Here is a 24,100-nt window from a genome sequence, read left to right as displayed (position 1 = left end):
ACGTTCCTCCCACGACCACTTCTCCTGCTTCTGCCAAGGACCCAAAAGTGAGCTCTGATGCTACGAAGCTTCCCACCATGCAGCGTTGCTGTCAGAGGGGAGAGTGGCCCTGGGTGGCAGTCTGGGGACCTGCCCAGCTCGTCCAAGTGCAGCCTGTCACTGTGCCAGCTCTGACAACCAAGCTGACTCCTAACAGGGTGAGAAGTTTGAGGCAGGCAGAGCCCAAGAACTCCCCTGGATCTGGGCCAGCCCTGGGAGGAGACCTGGAGCCCAGGGGTGGCCTGGGGAAATGAGACACCTCTAGCTGATGTCCTGGGACCATGCAACCCTGCTCTGCTAGAGTCACAGGGACCCCAAAATAAGATACCTCCAAGGCCCTGCTCAAAGTCATGGTAGGGCGAGGCCAGGAGGACAGGGAGCTCCCAGTGCCCCATCCCTGCTCCTAGAATCCCAGGCTCCAGGACTGCATGCTGAGGATGAAGTTCTGCCTTGCCCTCTGGTGAGTCCAGGCTGCGGTTGCCACAGTGACTTCCCCAGGGGGCTAGGAACAGCTTGGACTTCATCAGTCCCCTTCCCAGGCCTCAGAGATCTGGGGAATCTGGGCCACCACCAATCCCTAGGGGTTTTCTCTGCTAGAAGACCTCAAACCAGCCCTGGAAAGCCCCCATGGAAGGCAAGATTTTACTCCAGCTCCTTTTCCTCCTGCCAAATTCAAGAAAGATTCAGGGCATGATTGAATTTTAGTAGTATCATATATCCTGTGATCTAAACTTTTTCTTCATTAGACCTACTGCCATCCAGACAAATGTATGATCACCTTCTATGCTTACACTCTAGAAATCTCTCTCCTCCCTCTTCTCTCTCTCTCATACACACACACAAACACACACACATATATATATATACATGCATATATATTATATATATAGCTATCTGATGATTACCTAAAGCAAACAATGGTTTCTTCTAGATGGTAGTATTTGGGGTGATATTTTAACTTTCTTCTTTATACTTTCTCTTTTTCTTAAATTCTTATGATTAGCATATATCATTATTTCAGGATGCAGCAGTCATTATTCCAAAAATATAATAAGATAAAATAAATTCTATAACTGAGTTACTATCATAGTGATCATTAGCAGTTGTTTATCTTTTATGAGTTTTCCTTTTACATCATTTGGATTTCCTTGATTTGCACCACTGACATTTACTATGGCTTATTTTGTTTAAGGTGTCTTGAGGCGTTGTGGGGTCTGCAAATGGAAAAGATCCTGGTGGGTCTTAAATAGGGCAAGGGGTGGAGCAGTTCTTGGGGTGGGTAACATACATAGATCTCTCCTCCAAGCTTCACACCACCTGGACATCCATTATTACCATCTCCACAGAGTCGACTCTGCCTCAGAGCCATGGACATCAGCGGTTATTCACTGGCAGTCCCACATCTAGCACAGTGGCTGTTTGCCCTCCTTTAGGCCACCAGCATTTGCACCCACCTTGGGTGTTCAGAGAATTGCTCCATATGAACTTGTGGGAAACACGCTCACTCAGAAGCAGAGAGGTGACTGAGAGCCCAGGTTCCAGCTTGAGCCTGCCCAGGCGGGAAGGCCAGTTGTGTGACTCTGGGCAACTTACTTCATATCTCTGTGCCTCAGTTTCCTCTTCCATGCAATGGGCAAGATATTAGCACCTCTGGGGCTGTGTACATTGATTGAGTTAATCTCATGCTTGGCCGACGTCCACTATAACCATTCCTCCACTAAGAAACCAGATACCCTGGAAGTGCACTTTTCCAGCCCTCTGTTGGACATGTGTTCCTGCCTGGGCCAATCAGAGGCCCCTGCACAGGATGTTTTGTTTTGTTTAATTTCTGCAGCAAGTGACCCAGGGAAGCTGGGTAGCAGCGATGGCCAGATGTCGAGTGTGCAGGGCAGCACGGCCGTGCCCCAACTTATCAGGGGCGGCAGCAGCACCCTCCAGAGGCAGTTTCTGTGCCTGGCCATAGCGGAGGTCTTGCTGAGTAGCTCCTTGCTTCTGCTTACTATTCATTCTGGGCCCCCAGCTTGCCCACCCAGCACCGGGTGAAGCCCTGGCTCCTCTCAAGACAACCTTTTCTGCTTCAACCATACACAGACTTTGTTTTCATACAATGAACTGCACCATCCCTCCCCCTCCCTTGTCTTGAGGTCCTGGCTCAGTGCCTGAATCCCCACCCGCCTTCTGCTCCATTTCTGTATCCTGGCCTGTAGCCAGGGCCACTGTTTTGCCATGCAATCTTCTCACATCTCCCGCAGTTGAGAACCCCTCAAGACATCCACTGATGTGCTGTGAGAGGGTTTAGACAAGGCTGTGTACCCCCTCTCCCAAGATATACCTGGTCACAGACATGCTGGACCTTCACCATCAGGTCTGTTGCTGGGCCCAGCTCCCAGGCACCATGCTGAAGCACCAGCTTTTCTCCCATCTCACCCCCCTGCTTCCTTGTGCCTGCATCTGCCAAGCAGCCCAACACGAAGCAGATAGACTCATTTGCGTTTCAGGGAGGGTCATGACCTCCCACACAGCTTTAATGCAGTGAGAGGATACAGTTCAGAAAGTAAAAGGATGCAGCCCGAAACATGATCATGAGCAAGGAAACCTGCCTCCTAGGTGCCCACTGGAGGGCACCCATCTCCCACCTCCTGGTTTCTCTAGGATTAGCGGCCACCTGGCCTAAGGACCTCCTTACTACCTTGCAGATCAGGGTGGCTAGCGGTGAAAATAGCTGCATAATCCAAGCAGCTTAGAATAAGGGTATCAGAGGCCACTGGCTTCCTGTCTCCAGTTCCAGGAAAACATGAGATGGTTGGGAAACAAAAGGTTAAACGTAAAGAATGGCGACCCTCCCTTCAGAAAGCACTGCCTCCCCAACCCCTATTCAAAATTGCCTTCCAAAATTCTTTTCTAGGACATGGCACAAATCAAAACACAGTGGAGAAAAATTTGTTTTTTTAAATAGAAACTTCATTCTATTGCTTTCATATCTTACTGTACGATCTTTAGACCGCCCGCGTGACTTCTACTATGAAAAAAAAAAATTATACAAATAGGCTCTTAAGAGAAGTGACCTGCAGTGGAGGCCTGATGCCACCAGGGGGCACCAGCACCTCCCAAGGAAAGAAAGATGTCCCAGGGTTCACCTTGGGACAATTCCTGCTGACTTTCACCCCTTTGTAGGGGGTCTCTCCCTCTGGCCAGAGGAACAGGGCAGTATTGCAAGGTTACAAGGCTAGGACCAGCACCTAGTCAATTCAAAGACTGGGATCATAGTAGAGTTAAAGGTCTCCATCTGGTGGTTCCTGCCCCTCCCCATTGCCACCACCACTAATGTGCTTCCTTCACCCCCTGCCATTTTGACCATCAGTTTTTAAAAGACAGCTGGATAAATGATAACTGATGTCACATACAGTCCTGATCTCTGGCCTCTCTTGAGGCCTGTGTTCAGCCAGCCTGGCCCTAAGGAGCCCTCACCCAGAAGTCATGTACTCTAGGTTTCAGGGCCTCCCCTACCTCTTCTTCCCTTGCCACCATCCCCCAAGCCCAATGGGCTTCACTCACTTTCTTTAACCTAATTTTATAGCCATTTGGCTAGACTCCCTGGTCTAGGATTCAGAAATAGAAATCTGGGACCCTGGCCTTTTAAGGTTTTACTTCTCTTCCAGATAAAAGCAGAAAGAAAACCAGATCTTGGTCAAAACTAAGAACTAAAATGGATGTGAATTCAGAATGTCTTATTTTAGCCTCATTAGCACACTTGGGGGGACCTTTAAAACCTTAATTGAACGACTGCTACTTAGGAGATCACATATGAAAATATAATTTGCTATTTTTTCCAGCCACTATAGGTATTTTCCCTTCCATTGTCCAAAAAGGAAGCCAAGACTTTGTTTATTGGCTGAGTGGTTCATGTGTTACCTGCCTAATGCTGGCATTGCCAGAAAACCACCAGGGCTGAGATCCAGGGAGAAGATCTACAGCACATTGGAGGATAGAGGCAAAGACACCAACACAGTATGGAGAAGCTGTTTGATGCTGAGAGGGTATTCTGAAGTGTGAGGTGCTGGGGAACTTTCTGTAAACTGGAGAGACAGGGGAGGGATTTTAAAAAGACAGACAGCCTATACTACCAGAATAGGATTGGGGTGAAGAACAGACTAAATTATATAAAGACAATTTAAGGAATGTGGCAATTCTTACTCCAGAATTGTCGAGTAAAATTCATACCTGCTGATGTGATGTTTTGTGGCAACTTCACCCGCCAACTCTTAACTGGGATGGAAGGTGGCAGAGAGAATGTGAGCAAAGTTGTTATTAAAAGTGACTGCTCTCCAGCAGATACAGGAGGGTGGGAGAGAAAAGGGACAAGACAGTCTTCAACTGTCATGAGGACTTTGGGAAGCCAGCCTAGCGACAAAGAGGAAATGCCACATTAATCAACTGTAAGGCATCACCTCCATAAGTCATCTTGGAGTCTGTCAGTTTGAATGTCAGCAAAACAACTTGCATCTACATCAATTCTTACCACAATGGACTCTGTCTTTAAAAGTTAAATTGGGAGATGTTTTCTTGTGCTTCTTCATTAAATTAACTTTATTAAATTTTTTTCAAAATGTTTCTCTTGCTTATGAGTGATGTGGTCACTATTAGTAATCATTTTGTTTGCAACCATAGCCAAGTTTCCCAGAGGAGTATGGATGGGCCAGGGAAGAACACTGGTCTAGACATCTAAAGGGTCCTAGACTTGACCTCACCACCTCTTGCCCCTGTATCACTTTGCACATCAGCTCTTGGTGGACCTCATTGCTCATTGCTATAAAGTGAGGGGACGGACCAGAAATGCAGAATCCCTTACAATTCTAAATTTCTACTTAGAAAATTTTTTTTATTTTAGTGTACCTATACCTGTCAAACTGATTTCAAAGAAATTATGGAGTAATCCAACAAGCCAGAGGACGACAGCCGTGCATGCAGTTTAACAGATGTCAAAACCCTTGTGAGAAGCTGGTTTGTCAGGGGTGAGGCCAGACCAGGCATCTTATTCATTCCTTCTATAAAGGTCTGTTGAACACTTGCTTTGGCCTCATTGTTCTAGTTGCTGAGTGCTGGGGACACAGCAGTGAAAAACACAGCAAAAATTCTTTACATTCTAGTGATGGGAGATACAATAAACAAGATAATTCAGTAAAAACAGTATGCAAGAGAATGAAAAGTGCTCAAGAGAAGGGCAATGGAAAATGTTGGGGAGGGCCGGGTGCAAGTTGAATTTTTAGACAGGGAGTCGATGCCTGGTCCTAAGTCCCAGTTCTTCAATTGTCCACAATACCACATGACCCAGCTGGGCTGAGCAGACACAAGGCAGGCTGGGAAGGATGTGAGCACAAGTGGGGCAGTCTGGGTTATTCTCGTACTGCTTCTCCAGAACCCATAGTCTTAGGAAAATCAGTTGACCTCTTGGAGTTCAGTTTCTTCTGCTGTAAAATGGGAATTAAGTATCTATCTCCAGGGCATATCATGTGAGTTAAATGACATAATGTATGTTGCTGCACGATGCGGAGTCTCAGGTTCCAACCTCATGAGGTGTCCTTTCCTGCCCCGCATGGGACAGTAGGGGAGGGAGACTCCCCAAAGCTTCAGTCTCCTTCTGGGCAGAACCTCTCTGTGGGCAAATTCCAGCTCCATGCAGTTTCCAAAGGGACTCAGCCTACAGGGCTCCTGGGCTCCAAGCCTCTCTGTAGAAACGGGGATGCTTCCTTGGTGCCTCTAGGGAACCCTGCTTCTTCCTTCCAGATGGAGAGGAAATGGTTCGGGAGGTACATCTTCGCTCCTCCAGCCCACTTTACCTGTTACAGCCAGAGGCCCCCTGGAAGGGCTTCTCAGAGCCAGCCCTCCAGGACCCTAGCTCAAACTCCTTTCCTTCAATGCCTTCCTACCGTTGCATCTCCAAGAGTCGCATCCTCACTGTCTGCCCATCTGTGCCTTGCAGCAGCCTCAGACATCTATATCTCAGGACCACCTTCTCCCTAGCATTTCCTGCCCTTTCTGAATCACCAGCTCTTGCTGGACTCTGCAGCTCAGCTTACACCCCCACCCCTCAGGGTAGGGGTACCCCCACCCTTACCCATAGGTTTGATTCGGTCATGCCCCTTGATGTGACTGATGCCAGCACAGGCCTCTGTTCTGCATCTGTCATGCTGCACCTGAATCATCTCACATTCCAAACAAGGACCATGGGTTGAACTCATTGTGGCCCCACCAGAGCCTGGCACACAATCTGGCACAGCCCAGATACCCAGGGAGGTCAAAAAACGAATGAATATATGGGTGGCTATGGCAAGTGGATGGGAGGGTAGGTAGGAAGTGGGGGGAGTGGGAAAGAGAGGGATGGGTGGGCAAGGAGGGATAAGCAGCTGCCTCGGGCAAGGTGGGAGCCAGACATGGAGACGGAGAGAGGTGGAGTCTGGGGGTGTTTAGATGGATGGCTGCCGGCCGAGACCCCCACCAGCTCCTTTCTATCCACAAGCCTGAGTTCTGCAACTGAGGCCTACAGGTCAAATGAGCAGATCTTTAAAGTGAAGTGAAAACCAATAAAAAAAACAGCACTGACTTGAAAGAAATTCCACAAATGGCTTTCACACAAACTAGCTTGTGTTATAGCAGAGTTTATGATCTGAATTTTGCATTATTAGGAATAAGGACAAATGTGGATGAACAGCATAGGTACTGAAACAACATGCATTAGATAATAAATGGTATCCACAACTCTCCCAGTCCTCACAGTGCTTCAAGCCTTAAGGTTTTATGATCGCTTCCTGAAAACTAAGGGGGATGTGTGTGTGTTGTTTCATTTTCCCATTTTCACATATTCAGAATGTGAATAACCATGGACCAGGTGTTGGTTGAATTATTGGCACCAATTCCTCCAGCCCTTGTAGGATTATACACTCACTCATGACTTCCCTATTGGCCCCCATGCACATCTCACCCCTTAACTTTAGGTTTGGCCATCAACTTGTTCTGGCCAAGCAGATGTTAGTGGAAGTGACCGAAGCAGAGGCTTGAAATGTGTTTGTGTATTTGGACTTGTCCTACTGTGCTCTTGGCATGACCATGAGAGAAGCATGATGTGGTAGCCTGTGAGTCCTGAGAGAAAAAGCAACCTGGAACCAAGATCAGCCAAGCCCAGCTCAACCCCAGCCAACTCACAGACCCATAACTGAGAAACAGGGGGCCCGCACTGTTTCCCACTGAAACTGTCAGTTAACAACAGGTGACTAATCTGGACCATGACAACTGCACTCTACTTAGTGATAACACTGCCAGGCATGTGCTGGCCATTTCCCACACATCTTCCCATAGAATCCTGACAACACCCCTCAGACACAGGTGTCACCATCTCCACTTTACAGATAAGAATGCTGGGACTCAGACAGTTAGAGCAGTTTGCCCAAGCTCAGGGCTAGTATGTGAAAGGGCCAGGATTCCGACCCACATCTGTCTGCCTGCAAAGCCCACGTTGTGTGCCAAACTTGCCTCCATGTGGAGCAAAAGTTATGCTGACAGGAGAAGAGCCCCTACTCCTGCAAATGTCAGAAACGCTTGGTGCCTATTCTTCACCATACCCTGTGATTAGCAAAGTGCACTGTTTTACAACTTTATTTCTTTTAAAACACATCATGGGGACTGGTTGTCCTTTTCCAATTATGACTGAGCTGTTCATCCTCAAATGCCCAAGGAGACAGTCCTGCAGACAACTGGGACCAGCCTTTTCAGAGGAAGGCCCCGTGAGCCATCTTGGCCTCATGGCCAAGCGCTTGCTCCAAACCACCTGTTAACTGTGCGAGGTCATGTGCCGGGAGAGGTGGTGGCGCTCGCGGAAGTACTCGTGGCAAATGGGGCATGTGAGGGCCTCTGCTCTCAGCCTCTTAGAATGCAGGTCAGGCCCCGCACGCTCCTTTTTGTGGTGAGATCTCATGTGGAAGACCAGGTCGGAGGTCAGGCGGAAGGACAGGTTGCACTTGGCGCACCAGTTCTGGGTCGACAGGCCCAGGGAAGTAAGCGTAGGGGGCAGCAGGGCCCAAGAGTTGGTGAAGGAGGACGATGGGGGCATGGGGATCTGGACCATGGTATGCTTGAGCCACAGCGTGGGGGTGCCCAGGGAAGTGCCGCAGAGAGGAGCATTTGGTGGCACCGTGTGCAGGTTCCAGAAATCACCCAAAAGCTTGGAGTTAGAAAATCGACCCCAGCAAGTGACATCAACCGTGTTGATGAGTCCCAGCAACTCTCCCAGGGCGTCTGCAGGTTCACCCGCCTGAAAGACAGAGGCTGGTCCCAGTCTCCCTGCTGGACCCCTGGCTGGCTTGCTGAAGGCACTTCTCTGCTCCCTGCAGACTCCACTGGGCCACACAGAGACACAGGTGCTGCCGGTTAGGTCCCTGGGGATATCGAGGGTCAGCTGCTGGGGGCCAGGCTGGCCTGCAGGGCCACTGTGCTCCCTGTCCTGGGCCTGCCCGCCCCCGAGCCTCTTCTTGAGCCGAGGCACCTCTGTGAAGGCGCTCTGCCCCTGTTCCCACCAAGTCTTCCGGGGCATCAGCTTTCCCAGCCTGAGCTTGCCTGGGGCCACTGACAGTACCATCTCGGCACAGGCCTCATCCTGGCCACTGCCGCCCAGGGCAGTCTTAGAGCCCAGGTGGTTCGTTTTCTCCAGTAGCACCGGCTTCCGGCCCCAGCCCTGCTCAGATTCACTAAGCCGCCATCTGTTTTCAGCTGAAGGGCTCCGCAGAACTCCCTTCCCAGTAGCCATGGGGGCCACAGGGCCTGAGCCAGCTGAGTAAGGTGGATCCTCCAGCAGCTGTCAGCCCCTGGAGTTTCTGGAGGGCTTGGCCAGGGGAGTGGCTGTGAGATTGAAGGGCTCCCCTGGGGCCTGGGCCAGCACACTTGGTCCACGGGGCTCTGCAGAGAGAGGAAGCAACAGGCCATGAAAAGTGTGCTCGTCACTCAGGGACATATCATAGCATGCAGGCTGTAGGAACTTATAGAACGCCCCTCACCTGGGACCTCAGTATCTTGGGCCAATTGCTGATAAGAGCATGAACTTGAAGGCAGACAAGAGTCCACGTGAGTCCAAACTCTGCCAATCTTCAGCTGTGGGATGTTAGATGAGCTACCCTTCTAATTAATCTTCTCAACTAATTTGACCAGAAATAGTTTTTCCTCCTTTGCATCCAAAGCATCCTGACTACTACAGATGCAGCAACTCACCCTGACTCAGAGCACAACATTTTCCCCACTAGGACTTCATCAGTGAGGAAGGACCCCATCAGTGAGGAAGGACCCCATCAGTGAGGAAGGACCTCATCAGTGAGGAAGGACCCCAGCGCACAATGCTGCCACCCAGAGGCCAGACTCAGTACTGCCCTGCATCTATCGGCATGCAGGTAGGAGCTGCTGGGTTAACAGCGGCACAAGGCTTCCACCAGTCAGCTGTGACTTGGTTGACACTCTAACATCTCTGCACCCTGATATACATCACTTTTTGTTCCTTGCTGCTCAGTGTGCTGATTTTTTTTTTTTTTTTTTTACAAATCATCACACACGCCAGGACACTTCAAGCACTTGATGACAGGAAGTCTGCTGCACAGGTGACCAGAGGGTAAAAACTGGACAATAAACACCCAGGCAAGGCAGGTTGGGTCTGGAGCTGTTCCTGGACCCTGCTCCCACACCTGGGGGCAGCCACCTTTCTACCAGGCCCTGACCCTGCCACAAGTGTGGGTCTCCCCCTCCACTCTCCTGACTACACTTGTTCTTCACACATTCATCCACTTGCTTCTCCTCTGCTCACCTGTCAACTGTCAGAGGTCTTCTTGCGCCAACCTACTTGCCATTAACAGGGGAATCAGCCTCTGCTTTGCCCTCAAGGTGCTCATGGCTGCAGGGGAGACACACAATGGCCATATGTGATGGCACCTGGAAGGAGAGGGAGCCATCAGCCCTGCTGGGGAGACTTCTATCCCTCTTCTTCCCTAATCAGCCCACCAGCAAGTTCTTGAAGCTTGCAGATTCATCTTTAAGTGTCTCCTCAGCTTGTGAGAGGTTTGCTGGAGCACACGCCACGGAGTGTTCTGAGCTTTTATCATTAAGAAATATGTATCCTGAGCCCAGGAGGACCTGAGGAGTGGGCAGCTCTGATCCTTCCTCACAGGGACATCATTTAGGTTCAACTCAGCTTCTTCTTCTTCTTGGCCTGCTTCCTGCTCCACCTGTAAAAGGCATCACAGATACCAGCCCTCCTTATCACTATCTTGGTAACAGAAGTCTGTGACATGTGTTTTGTATATGTTGCCTCCTTTCATCTTCAATACCCCTGGAGGGTCATCATCCTTTTTCATCAGTAAAGAGGACCCTGATCCTGCAATACTAAACATCCTGCCCAACGTCCCCTACAAAGAGGAGGCACAGCTGGGACTGAAACCCAGGTGTGTGCCCCCAAAGCCTGCTTGGTTGCACTGGCCATGTCGCCTTCCCAGAGTCCCCACTGATGAACAACCAAGTCAACTATGTGACCCAAATACCAAAGGGGGGTATATAGAAGGTTTAAGCTTCCTTTTCCTGCCTTCTCTCCAATTTTTCCCAAGCTTTTACCCAATCCAGAAGTCAGATTCTTTGTCTAACCTGTGAAGTTTGAACAGTTCGTGAGGAAACACATGCCAGCCTTACCCTTCAGCCCACTCCAGTGTGACTCTGGTCTCCTGCTTGGTCATCCTGGAAGGACTTCCAAGATGGGCCACCAGGGGGAGCTGAGCCTCTCCAAATATCTTTTCCAAACTTGAGTCCTCAAAGGGGATGCCATTGACATCAGAATTAGTGCCAGCTACTTGAAGAGGCAGAGTGGCCATATCACTGCACCGCGTGACCCTGAACTGTCCTTCCCGCCTCTCTCGGCTTCAGTTTCCCATCAACTGGGGTTGGACTAAATCATCTCCACAGTCCTTTCCAGATCTAACCATGTGTGACTCCAGTTGGGATGAAGCCATTTCTTCCCCTTTGTCAAAGAATAAACAGTCTGCTTGAAGCCCTGTTGCTGAGCTTCCATAAGCTCACAAAGACACACACACACACACATCCAGGCACACTCACACCCTCACATACACATACATTCACAATACATATACACCCACAATCTCACATGTATATACTCTCACGTACATACTCACACACACTCAAACATATACACACTATTACACAATCAAATGCACATACACCCTCACACAAACTCCCCCTTTCTCTCTCTCTCACTCTCTGTCCCTCACTGTTTTCCAGATGACAGTTTAAACCCACCTGATACGTTTCCCACAGCTGGGCAGGAGGCTGCCTTGCTGACCGATGTCTGGCTGCACCCCTGTACCCCTCTGCACATAGCCCCACTGCGTTGCCCTCACAGCTCAGGCAACATTGTCCAACCACAGCCATGTAGACCCCATTGACAGAACTTCCAGTGTTCTGAACGACAGATGAGATGACTTTCTCAGCTATAAAATTTGGAACATGCCGTCTTCCTGCAGGCTGGAATGTTTGCTACCAGACTGCTTCATGATATAAATATACATCTCACCATTTATTGACTACATAAATGTACATGCCAGAGATGCCAAGAGCTTAACACATCTTATATCATGGCATTTTCACAACAACTATTGCAGGTCTCAATCCAAATGTGTTCAGCTACAACCTACAGTTGCCATATCAATAATAAACTCTGTGCTGCTCCAGCTTTTTGAGACTCATCTAGATCTGGATTCTGTCAACTACTGAATCCACCCCAAATCACTTGTCAGTGTTATCATCCAACTCTTACTAATGATAATGAGAACAAAGAGGAGAAGGAAAAAAAGGTGGAGACCAAGGTACTGAACTGATGAAGACCTTAGCATGCTGTCCACCCTCCCTGAGGGTCACCACTCTCACATGCACCAACACTGCCAGGTAAGGTCACTCAGGCAAGTGCAAAGAATGACCTACTAAACTCCTTCTGGGAACCCATCTAACCTCAGTCCACTGCATCTGTGACAATCAGCAGAAGGAAGTCTTTCAAATGAAAAATGATATGAGTCTGTTGTGGCTTGTTTGGGGTCAAGGGACCACAGGCACAGCCGCTCAGTGCTGCTTCTGTCCCTCTTTCCTACATAGACCTACCAATGCCCTTTGTAACTGGAAGGAGATTCTCTGTCCAGACAATCGCTGAGCAAAGCAGAGCTGCCCCCTCCTCTTTCTCCTTCCACTGACACCAGCTGTTCTGGCAGCAAGTAGATCTATGCATCCCTTGATTTTTTCCTCCCATCCAGTATTAAAGGAACTTTGCTGTCGTCCACACTCCTCAATAGCCTACGTCCATTCTGGGCTCTTGATCCCTGACACTATTTACTCATCCTTGTCACTCTGCTGTGTATGTCCTGAGATGGGACTCTTCTTGCCTTCCTTGGTTCTTTCAGTCTGAGCTCAACAAGACAAACCTCTGAGCCATACAGACATCATTCAGTGCTGGCTTCCCTCATAGCTCAGATGGTAAAGAATCTGCCTGCAGTGCAGGAGACCCGGGTTCGATCCCTGGGTCAGGAAGATCCCCTGGAGAAGGAAATGGCAACCCACTCCAGTATCCTTGCCTGGAAAGTCCCATGGACAGAGGAGCCTGGTGGGCTGCAGTCCATGGGGTCACAAAGAGCCGGGCACGACTGAGTGACTAACACTTGCACTCACACACTTGTGGTCTTCCTATTGAAACAATCTGACTTCAATCCCAGACTCTCCAACCTTTTCCCAGCCTTTAGATGAAATAATGATCTTGGCAGACTTCTGAAACTGAGCCTCCCAAGTCAAGAGTTGGTCTGACCATGTCTATCCTCCCCTACCACTGGGAATACTTCTCCCTCAGGACTCAGTCCTTCTGGGCCATCAACCAGGGTTCTACTGACCAAAACATGAAGTTTTCTGAGAGGTGAAGCCTCACCTGCCCCATAGTGTAAAAGCGCTTGCCTCTCTGTTTATTATCTACTGCTGGGGCCCTGGCTGCAGACTCCAATCATTCCTTCATCTGAGCAGCACTGGTCACATTCTAGCTTTCTGTTCAGGTTCTAACCAGGCTGTCCCAGGAACCTTCCAGCCTCACATTCACAGAGAATTTAAGTGTGTGGGTTTCTAGGGTCAGAATGCCTGGGTCAAATACAGCTCTGCTCTTGCCAATCACGTGACCCTGGACAAGGTGCGGATCCTCTCCCTGCCTCTGTTGTCTCACTGTGGACCACCTTAGTGCCCACTTCATGAGGTGGTTGTGAAGATTAAATGGATTAACATACCAGAGCCTGCCTCAATAAATGTGAAAGTGAAAATGTCAGTCACTCAGACGTGTCCAACTCTTTGCCACCCTGTATACTGTAGCCTGCCAGGCTCCTCTGTCCATGGAATTGTCCAGGCAAGAATAGTGGAGTGTGTAGCCATGCCTTCTCCAGGGGATCTTCCCAACCCAGGGTTCGAACCCAGGTCTCTTGCATTGCAGGCAGATTCTTCACCGTCTGAGCCACCAGGGAAGCCCAGGTTTATCATCATACTCATAATTTATTATCATACTAGCTCTGAAGGTTAAAGACAAGCTCAGTGCTGCCTTCCCTCCACTTATGCCCCGCCAGGGACCTGCACACAATAGTGTTTAATAAGGGACCAAATGGCCTGGGCAGTTTCCACCTTCCCCCTCCATTTACAGGAAAAAGAATTCTTTCTCAAGCAATGGAATGATAGCATGTTACTGATATCTGAACATACTCACCACCCCAAGCTAACCAGCCAGCCTCCAATTGTCCCAAGATGCAGCTCAGAAACTAGGTCTTGTTCAGTGAAACCATCTCCACCAACAGTGCCTTTCTCCACAGCTTCCTCTTCAGCTAAAACAAATGAGAACAGAAAAAAGTCTTCTGTACCCCAAGACTTTGGTTTCCTCAGACTCTGGAGATGCTTCTCATACTTTTTTGGAAGATTTCTAAGGATAATCATCTATCTACCTCTTCTATATGTGGATTGTGTGTTGCTGGGTTTTCCTAAAAGGGAAACATACATGTTTTCTAGACATCCTGTGGCCATAGGACCCTGAGAAAATGAAAAACTGCAGACTTGTCCAGGCCTTCCTGAAGGCTGGCTACTGGTGCCATGTGGTGGGAAAGAAGAGAAGGACTTCCTAGCCAGCCCTCGAAGGCTCCACATTCAATTATGCCTACATCCCTCTAATAGCAATGCCTGCTATGATCAAGCAAAACCCAATGCAGGATTCCCAGGATGTAGCCAGCTCCCAGGCCCACTGTGAGGTCAGCTGCAGTCCTAACACAACTTGGCCAGTTCCAGTGGCAGTCTTCAGAGGAAAAGTCCATGGTTTGTACAATAGACTGCATAGTCAGACTCTACAAGAACATCATTGGCTAGAAAGAAGAAGAGATGCAGTCTATTGGAGAAGGAAAAGAAACTCAAAAGCACTGCAGCTCAAGATTTTGCCTAGAATAAAAAAAATTATGTGATCATGTTTTAAAGAAAAGTTGTCACCTCAGGTTTTTTGAAAAAGAAATCTGCTAATCAAAGCAGACATGATGGTTCTATATCATTGGAAAAGCATCCCTTCCCCCTCCCTCCCCAAATTCTAATACCTGGGAAGTCAGAGGTTAAATGATGCAAAAGACAATTTAACTCTTCAGTCCAGAAAACAGTCTCCCAAATCAAAGTGTCATGCCTATACCTACGGAAGTGTCCAATGTTCTTTGACATAAAGTGGGAAAAAAGATTTTTTTCAATAAACACACTGAAATCTTCTTCCATCATTTTTAATTTTTGTTCAATTCTGTGTGATATATCTACTGACAAATTTCATTTTGCATATCAACCAAAAGTTAAATAAACTGAATTATCACTAAAAATCATAACAAACTCAAAGAGCAGTTTAAATTAATTATGAAAAACAAAAGCCTCAAATGTTGGGCAGTAATTAGCAGCTTTAAAACCAAATAAGTTTCCTTTTTACAATTATATATATATATATAATGTATGTGTATGTGCATGTTTGAACATACATGCCACAAAAATATCATCAAATAATGAAATCATGTCTGATTAAATTTTTAAGAAGCAAAAAGCTGCTTTGCTATATAATATTTTCTATTTCATTTCTCAAAAATGAATCATTTGTTTTTCTGTATTTCTTCACTTAGTATCTTGGATATGAAAATGAGACCTTTCTACTGTAGTCTTACCTTATGTACACAAAAACATTACTCTCCAGTATCACAATAATTGTTATAAAAAGGCTGGATCATTCAACAGTAATTATGAAACCTAATTTCTGCACACCACCAGCATTGACAAGTACACACTTTATAAATTTATAGTTAACTTCCTGTTTCAACTCTCACCCAAATGTTTCCCATGCAAAGCTCTGGCCTATTGTCTTCCCACAACTGCTCTCTGAATCCCACCCTCGCCCTCCCCACCAACCTGGCCTTGTACTGCCTGCACAGAAGGATGGTATGGGCCCCCATGTTCCCTTAATGTTCCTGCAAAATTTAGCTTCCTGGTGATGTCTGTGTCTATTACTAAAGGCCAAATACCAAGAAAAGGATTCAATCAATGCCTTGTTTCTAAAGCAGAGTATTTCTTTCAGCTCACCCTGAAAACTCAGAGATTTATAACTTGATCCTTTATGTATTTTCCCAAACTGGCACTGAATAGGTTACATGCCTAGATCTTTGATATAATTAGTTGGAGAAAGGATCTGGAACAAATGCATCATTATTACCCTAGTACCAGAACAAACTCTGGCTAATAACGGAGCGGCAGAGGATGGGTGAATGGCTGAAGGGATGAATTAAAAGAATTGCAGCCCAGAAAGTCAACCTAGGAGAAAAAAATAAAAAATCCAAGGTGGAATTCTTGTTGGGGGAAGGAAAAGGGGAAGAAGGGAGGAGGAGAGAGAGAGAAAGAAGAGAGAAAAGGAAGGGCGGGGAACACAGGTAAAACAACGATGGACAAGAAAAGGTGAAACAGATGAGAGAAAAATACAGAAAGAAGCAAGGAGACAAAAGACAGAGGCAGAGGGCAGGGAGTGGAGTGGGGAGGAAAGGAGCGATGGAGAAAGCTGGTGACAGAGCGAAGAACCGAGCAGTTAAAAGCAGGGCTGAGAACCTGCCCCGGGGTAAGGCCAGTAGAAATGAGATGACTCCCGACCCCCACGCCCATTCGTGGCCCCGTCCCGGGGGCAGGACAGCGCGTCTCACCTCGGCTCTCTCGCGGCGCTGGGGACGCGCTGGCAGCCCCGGCCGCCTCCAGGTCGGGGCAGTGACACGCGGCTCGGAACTTGGCGCGCGAGCCCCGGGGGCCGGCTGGTCCCCGCCTTCCCGGACTGCCCCGCCTCTGGGGCGGGGCCTCTGGGGCGGGGCCTCGGGCCCCGCCCGCAGCGGGCAGAAGGGTTTCTGGGAAGGGTCTGCGAGTGGGCTGAGCCCTCTGAAAGGGCCGCCTTGGAGACCCGCTTCGCGGCACCGCTCGCCGCAGATCCGGACGCTGCGCCGCATGCCTTCACCTAGCCCTCTTGACTGGGCCTGGCCCGCCCGCGAGCCCCGTTCTGCATATCTCGACCGGCCGTCCCCGCTGGCTCAGGTTTTGCCCCATGCCTCGCAAGTTCAGGACTGAGGAGGGTGCCCTAGCGCGCGGGCTTGCCTTTGGAGGTGGCACTTGGACCACGGCAGAGGCTGTACTTGATCCGTGTGCCGCGACTTCTGCCCTCTTAGGTCTCCGAGACCCAGGCGACAGACAGTACAGATGGTCCGTGCCATGCCGCTGCTGATCCTCCGTGCGCTGCCCAGAGACCCCCATCAGCGTCATGGACTCTGCTTCCCTTCCAGGCTGAGCGGCCGTGCAAGCTCCATATTTGTGGCTTCCCCGATAATCTCCCAGACTTCACTGGAGCTGACCCTCGGCCTCTCAGCCTTTCCTGAGCCACCTCAGTTCTGAAATGGCAGCGTTTTGCCAGATAACGGTGAGTTCTGTGAGTTCACAGAATGCACAGGTGTCAGGGAACTTAATTACCCACGGAGGGTGGGAGAGGCCAGGGCCTAAAGGGCTGGGGACAAGAGGAAATGCCTTCTAAGAGACTGCATTCATGCCAGATCGTGGATTAAATAGCACATATCCCTGGCGTGAGGGTGAGAGGAGGTGGGAGTGGAGTCTCAGGTAACCTGAATGGTTGCAGTGGCATCCAGGTGTGTGGGTCACATTGTTTGAGCCCAGCAGAAGGGCAGAACAGTTTAGATAGGGGAAGAGAGAATCTTTGAGGAACTAAAGGGAACCTTCCTTCCTTCAGTCCCTCAATAACTGTTCTGGATGCCCGTGAAAGTGTCGATTCATAAGGTGACTAAGCTCTGTGCTTTTCTTAGATTTGGGAGCATCTATTACACAAGGCAGGATTGTAAAGGAACAAAATTATGATGAGTCTGAGGTGGGCAAAGTGAAATTCAGAACAGACATTTAAAGTTCTGGTAACAGTCCCCAAAGCAAAACTTTTCTTCTGTGAAGAGAGCCCACTAATTAATATAAACATGAGAAATCAAATCTCTAATGTGCAGCTCAGTCAGTCTTCGTGGAATTACAGGACTTCTAGGACAACCTCAAAAATAATCTGTCCACCTAGAATTCTGTTATCTAACCGAACTGTTATCCAAGAGTGAACACAACACAAATATTTTCAGGGGTACAGAGCCTAAGTTGAACACCCTCACAACCTTGGTGAGAGAACTACTGAAGAATGTGTTTCAGAAGGAAGGACACGGAACCCAGAAGAAAGGAGAGAGTTTCAAGAAACAGTGACTGGAAGTCCAAGATCAAGATGTCAGTAGGGTTGGGTTTTGATGAAACCTCCCTGAATTATAGGCAGCCTTCCGTCTGTGTCCCAAACACTGCCTTTTCACTGTGACTGTTTGAAGGCCATCTCTGCTGTCTCTTCCTTTTCTTATGAGGATACTAGACTTAGGCCCAACACTTAAGACCTCATTTAACCTTAATCACCTCCCTAAACACCCAACATCTAAATGCAGTCCCATTAAGGATTAGGGCCTGATAAATGCATTTGGCAGTAAGGACACAATTCAGTTCATGCTGCTGCTGCTGGTGCTGAGTTGCATCAGTCGTGTCCGACTCTGTGCGACCCCGTAGACGGCAGCCCACCAGGCTCCCCCATCCCTGGGATTCTCCAGGCCAGAACACTGGAGTGGGTGGCCATTTCCTTCTCCAATGCATGAAAGGAAAAGTGAAAGTGAAATCACTCAGCTGTGTCTGACTCTTAGACCCCATAGACTGCAACCTACCAGGCTCCTCCGTTCATAGCACTCAGTAAATATCAAAGAAGTTATCAGTACTTAAAAAACTTCCCACAAAGAAAATGCCATAGGAGATATAGGAGATACCATATCAAATACTCATGAAGCAAATCATTGTGATCATGTTCAAAATCTTTCCAAAGACAATGTAAAACCCTCTCAAGTGCATTTTAGGAGACTAGTCTTACCTAATAGCAAATCCAGATAAGAACAGGACAAAAATAGGAAATTACAGACTAGCCTCTCTCATGAGCATAGGCAAAAAAAAAAATCTGAACTAATACTAAATTCAATCCAGCAGTTACAAAATATCATAGCCAATTTGAATCTATTAACAATATGTTAATGTTTCAGCTGCATTAATTTAATTAGCCATATTAATAGATTACTGGAAAAAATATGTTTCTCACAAAATATACAAAAAATTTTAGTTAAAATTCAGCATTCATTCATCTCTAGCACACCAAGAATATTAGTGAAATACCTTTATCTGATAAAGGATTTCTACCAAAAACTTTCAGTAAGTATCATTCTTAATGGTGATGTGTTAGAGGCATTCTCTTAAAAATCAAAAATGCCTCCATCATAGCTCTACTCTTTGGAGTAGTCAGGACAATGTTTTTTATTTTTATGCTGACCCAGTGGATTTTATAATTTTTAAAATAAGAAAGCCTAGCAAGTTAAGTGACTCTATCAATCAATAAGTACCTTAAAACTTAAACAACTTAAAACTCTATTTAAAGTACTGTTTACACTAGCAGCAAAAAATGTTATTTAGAGAAGGTATTTGAAAAAAGAAGTGAAGATCTTCATAGGGAAATGAAAGGTATTGAGAAAGACCCAAATAAATGAAGATATTCCCATGTTCACTGAGGAGTCCCAATTGCAGATTCAAATACCTCAAAATGAATCATAAACAAATATTAAGAGGGTTTTGGTGGAATGAAGAGTCAATTCTAAAATCGAGAGTTGATTCTAAAATGTGCATGAACAAACAAATGGCCAACAATTACCCTAAGAAAAATTCGATGGGTGATTTACCTTGTACTATCAAGGCTCGCTCTGGCTCTCTGTGTATGTTAGGCTAGGTATAATAATTGAACCCTGTGTGTATCAGATTATAACAAACCCCGCCAAATCTTATCAGCTGAAAAGCACAAACTTTATTTCACTCATATATCTCACTGTTGCACAAATACCTGTCCATCCCAGATTCCCAAGAGGGAGCAGCACTTCTCACTTACTCAGCTACTAGGCTGTTAGTTCTGCTTAAGTCACACCTGGATTCTTAAAAATTCTGTTCAGAAGTGGCACATGTAACTTCTATTAATGTTTCCTCGGTAGAATCAAGTCCAAGTCTGCCATGAATATGGCAGGGAAGCAATCCTCTACAAGAGGAAGGGACAGTGAAAAACAGTAATACAATCACTCACATGATAATAATTCAGACAGTGTGGTATCAACACTTTGGATATAAACCAATAGTTGGATAAAGGTAATAGAACAGAGAGCACAGAACCAGGCCCACAACTTATGGATTTTGAACACATCAGAGGTGATGTGTAAATCATGAGGGAAAAAATAGAACAGACAGCAAACGATGTGGGGACAATTTGCGCTATATATGGGAAACATGAAATCAGATCCGTACCAAGAATCATGCTTATAAATTAATTCCAGGTAGATTCAAGATGTCAGTGTGAAAGGCAGATCTTTAAAACTTTTAAGATTAAACCTCTTTCACCTTAACAAAGAAGAATTTCTTGAATAAGATACAAGCTGTGCAAAACTTAACAGCTTCTGAAAAGTGACAAATTCAACTAAATTATAATCAAGAACTTAAAAAAGAGTACATATGTACACATAGAATACAGATATATATATATATATATATATATATACACACACTTATTCAGGAATACATATATTTACATATATAAATCACTTTGCTGTACCCCTGAAACTACCACATTGCAAATCAACTATACTTCATTTTTATAAAAACCAAAAATTTTATTAAAAGGCATTAAATACAGTGAAAAAAGAGCCACGCACTGAAGAAGATCTTTGCAACAATTGATAAAAGATTAGTATCCTAAATAAACATGGAATTTTTTGTTGTTGTTGTTTTTTGTTTTTTGTTTTTTTTTATTTATTTTTTTTTAATTATTATTTTTTTTTTTTACAGTGGGTTTTGTCATACATTGATATGAATCAGCCATGGATTTACATGTATTCCCAATCCCGATCCCCCCTCCCACCTCCCTCTCCACCCGATTCCTCTGGGTCTTCCCAGTGCACCAGGCCGGAGCACTTGTCTCGTGCATCCCACCTGGGCTGGGGATCTGTTTCACCATAGATAGTATACATGCTGTTCTTTTGAAATATCCCACCCTCACATTCTCCCACAAAGTTCAAAAGTCTGTTCTGTATTTCTGTGTCTCTTTTTCTGTTCTGCATATAGGGTTGTCGTTATCACCTTTCTAAATTCCATATACATGTGTCAGTATGCTGTAATGTTCTTTATCTTTCTGGCTTACTTCACTCTGTATAAGGGGCTCCAGCTTCATCCATCTCATTAGGACTGGTTCAAATGAATTCTTTTTAATGGCTGAGTAATATTCCATGGTGTATATGTACCACAGCTTCCTTATCCATTCATCTGCTGATGGGCATCTAGGTTGCTTCCATGTCCTGGCTATTATAAACAGTGCTGCGATGAACATTGGGGTGCACGTGTCTCTTTCAGATCTGGTTTCCTCAGTGTATATGCCCAGAAGTGGGATTGCTGGGTCATATGGCAGTTCTATTTCCAGTTTTTTAAGGAATCTCCACACTGTTCTCCATAGCGGCTGTACTAGTTTGCATTCCCACCAACAGTGTAAGAGGGTTCCCTTTTCTCCACACCCTCTCCTGCATTTATTGCTTGTAGACTTTTGGATAGCAGCCATCCTGACTGGCGTGTAATGGTACCTCATTGTGGTTTTGATTTGCATTTCTCTGATAATGAGTGATGTTGAACATCTTTTCATGTGTTTGTTAGCCATCTGTATGTCTTCTTTGGAGAAATGTCTGTTTAGTTCTTTGGCCCATTTTTTGATTGGGTCATTTATTTTTCTGGAATTGAGCTGTAGGAGTTGCTTGTATATTTTTGAGATTAATCCTTTGTCTGTTTCTTCCTTTGCTATTATTTTCTCCCAATCTGAGGGCTGTCTTTTCACCTTACTTATAGTTTCCTTTGTAGTGCAAAAGCTTTTAAGTTTCATTAGGTCCCATTTGTTTAGTTTTGCTTTTATTTCCAATATTCTGGGAGGTGGGTCATAGAGGATCTTGCTTTGATTTATGTCGGAGAGTGTTTTGCCTATGTTCTCCTCTAGGAGTTTTATAGTTTCTGGTCTTACATTTAGATCTTTAATCCATTTTGAGTTTATTTTTGTGTATGGTGTTAGAAAGTGTTCTAGTTTCATTCTTTTACAAGTGGTTGACCAGTTTTCCCAGCACCACTTGTTAAAGAGGTTGTCTTTTTTCCATTGTATATCCTTGCCTCCTTTGTCAAAGATAAGGTGTCCATAGGTTCGTGGATTTATCTCTGGGCTTTCTATTCTGTTCCATTGATCTATATTTCTGTCTTTGTGCCAGTACCATACTGTCTTGATGACTGTGGCTTTGTAGTAGAGTCTGAAGTCAGGCAGGTTGATTCCTCCAGCTCCATTCTTCTTTCTCAAGATTACTTTGGCTATTCGAGGTTTTTTGTATTTCCATACAAATTGTGAAATTCTTTGGTCTAGTTCTGTGAAAAATACTGTTGGTAGCTTGATAGGGATTGCATTGAATCTATAGACTGCTTTGGGTAGAATAGCCATTTTGACAATATTAATTCTTCCAATCCATGAACACGGTATGTTTCTCCATCTGTTTGTGTCCTCTTTGATTTCTTTCATCAGTGTTTTATAGTTTTCTATGTATAGGTCCTTTGTTTCTTTAGGTAGATATACTCCTAAGTATTTTATTCTTTTTGTTGCAATGGTGAATGGTATTGTTTCCTTAATTTCTCTGTCTGTTTTTTCATTGTTAGTATATAGGAATGCAAGGGATTTCTGTGTGTTAATTTTATATCCTGCAACTTTACTATATTCATTGATTAGCTCTAGTAATTTTCTGGTAGAGTCTTTAGGGTTTTCCATGTAGAGGATCATGTCATCTGCAAACAGTGAGAGTTTTACTTCTTCTTTTCCTATCTGGATTCCTTTTACTTCTTTTTCTGCTCTGATTGCTGTGGCCAGAACTTCCAACACTATGTTGAATAGTAGTGGTGAGAGTGGGCACCCTTGTCTTGTTCCTGATTTCAGGGGAAATGCCTTCAATTTTTCACCATTGAGGGTGATGCTTGCTGTGGGTTTGTCATATATAGCTTTTATTATGTTGAGGTATGTTCCTTCTATTCCTGCTTTTTGGAGAGTTTTAATCATAAATGAGTGTTGAATTTTGTCAAAGGCTTTCTCTGCATCTATGGAGATAATCATATGGTTTTTATCTTTCAATTTGTTAATGTGGTGTATTACATTGATTGATTTGTGGATATTAAAGAATCCTTGCATTCCTGGGATAAAGCCCACTTGGTCATGGTGTATGATTTTTTTAATATGTTGTTGGATTCTGTTTGCTAGAATTTTGTTAAGGATTTTTGCATCTATGTTCATCAGTGATATTGGCCTGTAGTTTTCTTTTTTTGTGGCATCTTTGCCTGGTTTTGGAATTAGGGTGATGGTGGCCTCATAGAATGAGTTTGGAAGCTTACCTTCTTCTGCAATTTTCTGGAAGAGTTTGAGTAAGATAGGTGTTAGCTCTTCTCTAAATTTTTGGTAGAATTCAGCTGTGAAGCCATCTGGTCCTGGGCTTTTGATAAACATGGAATTTTAAGGAATCAAGATGAAAGAGAAACAACTGAATTGGAGAATGGATACATGCATAAACAGACATTTCACAAAGGACAGAAAATCAATTACCCAAAATCTGTTGAACAGAACATCAGTCCCTTCAGACTGAAATAGATGTTGAATCAATATAAAAATATATAAAAATATGACAAAAGCAAGTGTCATGACAGATATGAAGCAAAGAAAACCTAATAAGCTGTAGGGAGAAATATACTGGATTTCATCAATTGAAAATATCTTTTATTTAAGATATTCCATTGTTTAAAACACCACTTGAACAACAACAAGAACTACAAAAATCTCCAACACAATGCATAAACATTTGTAGTTTTTGTATTTTTGTTATGCATATTTGAAGATCTATTTTATATTTATTACAGAATGAATTGCCGCATATTTCTCTCTTCTTTTGTGCCAACAAAAGAAAATAAAATAAATTGGTAAAATTATTTCTAAAAATGTTTATATTCACAATCGGAGTTTTTGAAACACTTTTGACTCAGAGTTGTTTATGTCTAAGGTTAGTCTATGGAGACACAAGTCACCCCTTTCTGATTTCTGGTCCCAGAAACTATGAGCATAATAAAAGCTGTGCTTACTTGCTTAGTCATGTCTGACTCTGTGACCCCATGGACTGTAGCCTGCCAGGCTTCTCTGTCCATGGGATTCTCCAGGCAAGAATACTGGAGTGGGTTGCCATGCCCTCCTCCAGGGGATCTTCCCAACTCAGGG

At 45.5% G+C, this 24,100-nt stretch overlaps 1 protein-coding gene and 1 long non-coding RNA gene across 4 annotated transcripts; one reads left to right on the top strand and one right to left on the bottom strand.

Annotated features, from left to right (window-relative positions):
* Positions 1–7,717: 7,717 nt before the first annotated feature.
* Positions 7,718–16,442, bottom strand: ZNF488 (zinc finger protein 488). Of its 3 annotated transcripts, XM_061163068.1 has the most exons (4): positions 16,338–16,386; positions 15,730–15,957; positions 13,853–13,967; positions 7,718–8,985 (listed from the first exon to the last, which is right to left on the bottom strand). In XM_061163068.1, the coding sequence occupies exon 4, from the start codon at positions 8,834–8,836 to the stop codon at positions 7,865–7,867; it is 972 nt and encodes a 323-aa protein (XP_061019051.1). In that variant the 5' UTR covers positions 8,837–8,985; positions 13,853–13,967; positions 15,730–15,957; positions 16,338–16,386; the 3' UTR covers positions 7,718–7,864. The 3 variants fall into 3 exon arrangements, with proteins under 3 accessions (XP_061019051.1, XP_061019052.1, XP_061019053.1); XM_061163069.1 differs by lacking the exon at positions 15,730–15,957 and having other exon boundaries at positions 16,338–16,442; XM_061163070.1 differs by lacking the exons at positions 13,853–13,967; positions 15,730–15,957; positions 16,338–16,386 and adding an exon at positions 9,084–9,176.
* A 107-nt stretch (positions 16,443–16,549) lies between these two features.
* On the top strand, positions 16,550–20,268 carry LOC133070668 (uncharacterized). The gene is made up of 3 exons (XR_009696196.1): positions 16,550–16,716; positions 16,848–17,095; positions 17,805–20,268. It is a non-coding gene; the product is annotated as an uncharacterized LOC133070668 (long non-coding RNA).
* Positions 20,269–24,100: the final 3,832 nt, after the last annotated feature.

This window comes from Dama dama, chromosome 15, assembly GCF_033118175.1.
Source record: "Dama dama isolate Ldn47 chromosome 15, ASM3311817v1, whole genome shotgun sequence".
In the NCBI taxonomy this organism is placed as follows: Eukaryota; Metazoa; Chordata; class Mammalia; order Artiodactyla; family Cervidae; genus Dama; species Dama dama.
This window is presented reverse-complemented; position numbering and strand designations above follow the sequence as displayed.

Excerpts from the sequence above, each read along its gene's own strand:
- ZNF488 (XM_061163069.1), bottom strand. The coding sequence starts at position 8,836 with ATGGCTACTGGGAAGGGAGTTCTGCGGAGCCCTTCAGCTGAAAACAGA.